General features: G+C 41.5%; 1 protein-coding gene across 1 annotated transcript; it reads left to right on the forward strand.

Annotated features, from left to right (window-relative positions):
• Positions 1 to 3,653: 3,653 nt before the first annotated feature.
• Positions 3,654 to 6,410, forward strand: lrit1b (leucine-rich repeat, immunoglobulin-like and transmembrane domains 1b; the record flags this gene model as incomplete). Its single annotated transcript, XM_079237315.1, has 4 exons — positions 3,654 to 3,775; positions 4,131 to 4,591; positions 4,902 to 5,207; positions 5,350 to 6,410. 4 exons carry the CDS (start codon positions 3,654 to 3,656, stop codon positions 6,408 to 6,410), a joined length of 1,950 nt encoding a protein of 649 aa, XP_079093441.1.

Consider the following 6,410-nt stretch of genomic DNA (forward strand, 5'->3'; position numbering starts at 1 on the left):
GTTGAAACGCACAACACTTGTACCCTTTTACACAAGTCCCTTTCCTTGTTGTGTTGCGCACCAACGTCTCCAGCGAAATGTCGCCTTATAAAGGCTCTTTCACGTGAGGAACCACGAAGAGACTAATCTTAGTAAACCCCCTTTTGAAATCCCCCGAAGAATGTCCTAACGAGCAGACTGCTTTCAAACTTCCTGCAACTTCACGACCGCCTTTTGCTGCGCAACTCGTTGATGGAAAAGTTTGCTATTTGTCACTTTTGATTAAAACTGCTGCAGCAAAACCTCTGAGAGCTTTTCCTTCAACTCCGTCCTGATGCTCGACTCATCTGACGGTGTTTCTGTTGCAGTGGGCGATAAGGAAAACATGGAGACATGGGAAATGTTGTTTTTGACCAACGTTTAATTGATTGGCTGTATTTTTGTATAATGATAATCAATGGTAACTCTCAAATATAGGCTGCAACACACACACACACGCACACGCACACACACACACACACACACACACACACACACACACACACACACACACACACACACACAGGAGGAAGTCTCTCTGTCATGTAGTTATTCATTTTAAATTCACTTTTTTTGATATTTCTGAAATAAAGAGGCCATTGCTGCTGTGATTTAAATGTATTGACACATACCAGTGTTACACATTGAGTGTTACAGCATCTATTCTGTTTTAAATGTGTGATTTGGGGCTTTTATACATAACATTGACATGACAGGAACTGAAGCAAACTTGATTTTGGATTATGTTTATTTTTTGTGGAATTCCATTACATTAAAATAAACAAATTGTCAATACATCATTTTTGAATTGCATAGTCTACATTTGTTGTATACACAGATACAAGTGCAGTTGTATTTTATGTAGTAAAACAAGTATGGGCTTTGTTGTGGTGCAGGTGCATGGGAAGTTTTGTCTTTTTCTCAGCAAAGTGACTCAGACTCTGCACTCACTCTCAATGCTACACGTTTGTACAGCTTTCTCCTTGTTAAAAAAAATCAAACCAGACTTCATTGGATCATCAAAAATGCATGAAGTAAAAGGCAGCACTCAATCCCAACCAGATATTTACACCTGATAATTACATAATCTTTTTAATTTTTTATTCGGACTCAAACTCAAAATATCTCTTGTACTAGCCACATTAAGTGTGAAAGGTCAATGAAAAAGTCTGTGAAAGCATCATAACTTCATTCATTTACTCATAAAAGACGAGGGCAGCAGCCTGAACATTTAAAAATGTAACATTTGGGCCGAGTCTGATTGCACCACTAATCTGCCCACAGATTACCACAAACTCATTAACTATGAAGTAAGGATGTGTCCCAATAGACTTATAATACCCTTTTCTCAAACTGCCCATATTGTCCTGACTGAAAGCTCTGTGCAGAAATCATCACTGAGAACGTGAATATAATGGATTTACCAAATGGTATAAATTATAATCTTTGTTATGTTTTTTATTAACTCTACACCACCATATGTCAGAGTTTTGTTTCTAATGTTAAACTATAATACAAGAGCTGAAATGAGAACAAAAAGACTTGAACATTGTTTTCAACAACATTTTAAAGTTGAGGCACTGTGCAACACATTTCTTCTCTCGTTCTGTATATGTTGGTAGACAGTGGACCAAAAAGTTAGCACCATGAAGCCTTAATTTACAAAAAACAAAACAGGATCTCATTTAACTTCTTAATTAATACAGACTCAGTGGGAATAAAACTCACTGAACTGAAACTGATTTGAATACCCTGTCTGTGATATTTTAGTTCCAAAGCACTTGCACCCTTGTGTTAACACATTACGGCATTGGCTAACACTTAATTACATAATCTGCTGGTTCTGCAATAATACAAAGGTTTTACTGTTGAAATTGCATTCATACCAGCACACTCTGAAGATCAAGAGCAAGATGAAAAAGGGAAAAACCTTTGTAACTTGTATTCATCTGACACAATATACTTTGCTGGTTGACAATTTACATTTAGTGTGATCTGAGAAGCTGGGAAGTAGCAACACACTAAAGTACTGTACTTAAGTACATTTTGAGGTAGTGAGTATTTTTCATTTAATCCTGCTTTACTCTTCTACTTCTCTACATTTCAAAGGGAAATATTGTACTTTTTTACTATACGTGATGAGCTTACTGTATGAAATATGCTATTATTTACTTCAAACCAATTAGTAAGGTATATAAATGCATTTATTACACATTGAAAAAATACTTGAGGTAATATCCCATTAATACTGAAATTAGTTTTTCTGTATTATGACTATACTTTTACTTTTGAAACTTTGAATACATTTAGCTGATGATAGAGAAATGTGGAACATGTACACTAAAGAAGTACTTTAAAACATCCTTGTTTAGCATGTTTGACATACAAAGTGATGAACATTTCTCAGACTAGGGATATTATTTTATTTTATAACCCCACTTTTTCAAATGTCATTTTTGAACCATTCCACTTTCTATATTATAACACATATTCTTTAAAATACCTTCATGTGCATGGGACAACCCTCCTGAAATAAAATAGAACAAAGATGTATTAATAAGAGACAGAGAGATGACTGGATTAAAGGATTTCAGGTCCCGCCGGACAGCCGGGTCTCTAAACCTCTGCACCTGTGAAAACCCCACAGAGACGGTGACAACACTTCTGTCATCCACAAAGTGTGGCACACACAAAATGTGTTCTGCAGATTACTACTGAAAATGCATACTACATAATACAGTAATAGTATATTAGTAATCTTAATAATTGGAGATTATTCACACATCATTCTTTGACATATTTGAAGTTTTATCTTTATTTGGTATTTAAAGTCAGTGATCAACTGCATTTGATTACACGGAGCTGCTATTTATCTGGTTTGAATATTGGATCTAATAACAAGAGAGTGAGTAACACAGTAAATACCTGTAGCAACTCTCTACTGCTATCTAGTGGTCATGTGCTGGTAGGTTTCTAGCATTCATGCTACAGTCTGTCTCTGTATTAACATGTTGAATTAGACTGCATAATACAAGAGTGGCTAACATAACAAAAACACATGTTCATGAAAATGTTCTAAAACGTATGCTTTCATATCAGAGGTGCAATCGGTCTAATGTGAGGTAGGAGGCCTAACAATCTTAGTGTTTACTCCAATATTTGGCAGTAAAGTATGACTTGGCGGGAAAATATTGATACAATTTTGTTTAAATAGAGCATTAAAAACAAATACATATATTTAATATCTGTCAAGAAATTCCGAATTTTAAAATTTTTATATGTGAAAAAAAAAAATCATCTACCTTCAGCCTCCACTTCATTTCGGTGCTGTTTGTTTTGTCCATCAAATAACTATCCAGTCAATGTTGGAAAGTATTCCCCAGAGAATGAAAGTAAAAACTCTGCAGCCTATCAGCTTCCAGGAAGCAATAGCCTAATCGTGTGAATGAAAATAACCCAAGTCCTCCACTAATCCGCTTCTATCCTTTTTATCTCAGGATTCAGACCAGTTGGAGCAGTATGGAGCTGAGAGCCCGCAAACCACCACGATGCATCGGATGCCCCATTAAACGCTTCTCATATATTTTCAATCGTAGTCTAGCTGCTTAGTGTTTTAGTAGCTTGCAGGAGAAAACATGAGTCTACTTTTTACCTCTGTTTTCGGTTTGGCAATAGTTTTTCTTCCTTTACTGAGCAGTGCATGTCCTGCACAATGCAGCTGCTTCTTCCACAAATTAAGCGACGGATCAAAAGCAAGGTAAATATCACAATTTGTTAAATTGAATGTTGTTAGAATGTTATTCTCAGTATGTGTTTAATTGCGTGCAAAAGTGTTTTTTATACTTCAGCTTTCTTCTGTTAAGTCACAGGATTAAATTGGAGTTGCCCTTTAATCTGCTTTGCTTGTTACCGAACAATAGATTACTACGTTTTCTCAAATAAATGCTCAACTATATAATGTGTTATGTAAAATGGAGGCAGGGGATATATTTGTTTTGCAATTTAATCCACCCTTACAATTTGAAAGTAGCTTTAATATTGTTTCCCTTAACCTGTCATGTTTGAAATAATCATAATGAGAAATAAATAATATCATTTTGTTGTTGTTGCAGGAGTGTACTTTGCAATGATCCAGAGATCACTGTGGTTCCTTCAAACTTCCCCATTGACACATCGAAGCTGCGCATCGAAAAGACAGCAATCGCACGTATTGCAAGCGACAACTTCCACTACCTCAATAACCTGGAGTTTCTGTGGATGTCTTTCAACTCCCTGAATTTACTGAATGTGGACAGTTTCCGGGGTCTATACAACCTGGATGAGCTCCGGCTGGATGGCAACTCCCTCACCTCCTTTCCCTGGGAGTCTCTGACTGACATGCCGAACCTGCGGCTCCTCGACTTACACAACAACAAGATCTCCGCTATCCCTGCCGATGCCACTGTGTCCATAAAGAATCTCACCTATCTGGATTTATCCAGCAACTCTCTGACCACCGTTCCTGCTGACGTCCTCACAATGTGGCTGAGCGTGACGCCGTCTCAGGACGCAGACGCCTCTAAACTAATTCTCGGTGAGGATCAAGCTGTTGCATATTTGGATACTGGAACTTATTCTTTTTAAGCTGCCTTGCATGACGACTACTTGTTTGACACAAGAAGCATTTAAAGAGTTAGGGATTAGTCTAATTATAGTTATTGTGTGCAGAGTGTGTCAAGATGCCTCACTAATGCTGTGTATCACAGCCACATGCACTTGGCCTTAAAGTGGCTCTTTGGTGTTGTGTAAAGATGATTTTACTGGATGGCATTGACAGTAGTTCATAAGATGCTGCTTTTTCATTTCCGCTGACAGCACTTTCTCCCACCTCATCTCCTCCGCAGGTCTCCATGACAACCCGTGGCTGTGCGACTGCCGGCTGTACGATCTGGTCCAGTATCAGAAATCCCCGTCATCATCGGTGGCTCTCATCGACACCAGGCTGCGGTGCGCTGATCCGGAGAGCCTGTCGGGGGTTCTTTTCACCGAAGCGGAGCTGCAGAGGTGCCAGGGCCCTCGGGTGCACACGGCCGTGGCCCGCGTACGAAGCTCACTGGGCAACAATGTCCTGCTGCGCTGCGGCACAGTCGGAGTCCCGATCCCCGAGCTGTCCTGGAGCCGCGCTGATGGAAAGAAAATGAACGGCACCAGTGAGTTCTGCTGAACTAATTCCAGACGTGCTTGGATTGGAACAGTTTATATTTCTGCCCGAGTCAACGTGTCAACGAGATTACAGTTATTCTTTTTGTGCTAATCTGTTCAACTGTGGGTGTCTGCTTTGTTATTTTTCAGTCCAGGAAGAGATTTCGAAGGAGGGCATCATTTGGTCGATTCTGAGCGTGCCTGCAGTCGCCTACCGAGACTCTGGGAAATACTTGTGCAAAGCAACCAACTTTGTGGGCACTGCAGACGCCATCATCTCTTTGGTGATCACAGATTCCTTTCGCTCAGAGGAAGCAGGCGGCGGGGTCTCGAAGAGAACCAGAGGAAAGAAACCCGGTGGCATTGGTAGAGCGGCGTACCAGGAGAAACTTATTGCCAGATATGTTCCTCCAACCAGCACCGCCGACCAGCCCATCATCAAACCTCTCAATGGCAAAGGCGTGACCGGGAAGTACGAGGTCGAAAGCTACAGCATCTCTGACGGTGCTTCCGAGGGAAGAGGCAAGGCTCCAGAACCTCAGAGACCGGTGCAGGTGGAGGCTCTGAGCAACTTGGCAGCCAATGCCTCGTCCTTACAGCAAGCTCCGGAGAAAAGGGTAGTGCGCTCGGTGAAGGTCATCGGCGACACCGACCATACCGTCTCTCTGAACTGGCGAGCCCCTACAGCCACAAATACCACAGAATTCAGCGTCTTGTATGCTATATTTGGTGAGAGGGACATGCGCCGGGTCAACGTAGGTGCTGGTAAGAACCGGATCACCATCGATGGCCTCGTGCCAAAGACAAAGTACATTGCTTGTGTTTGCGTTAAGGGCCTGATCCCGAAAAAGGAGCAGTGTGTAATCTTCTCAACGGATGAGGCGGCCAGTGCCAGTGGCACTCAGAAGCTCATTAATGTGGTGGTGATAACTGTAGCATGTGTGATCGCGGTCCCCCTGACACTGATTGTGTGCTGCGGGGCGCTAAAGAAGCGCTGCCAAAAGCTGCTGGGGCGGCCGTCCAAGGAGATGCAGGACTCCTACGTCACCTTTGAGACCCTGGGCCCTGGGACCAAAGCTAAAGGGATGGAGGGAGAGTATCTGACCAGGCTAAATCCTGACGAATCCAACAGGTTGCTCTCTGCAAGGTCCAGTGTTGACTCGGAGGCCACAGCCAGGACTGAGGGGCCACCTAATGAGTACTTCTGCTAA

This window comes from Taurulus bubalis (genome assembly GCF_910589615.1).
Source record: "Taurulus bubalis genome assembly, chromosome: 2".
Lineage (NCBI taxonomy): Eukaryota > Metazoa > Chordata > Actinopteri > Perciformes > Cottidae > Taurulus > Taurulus bubalis.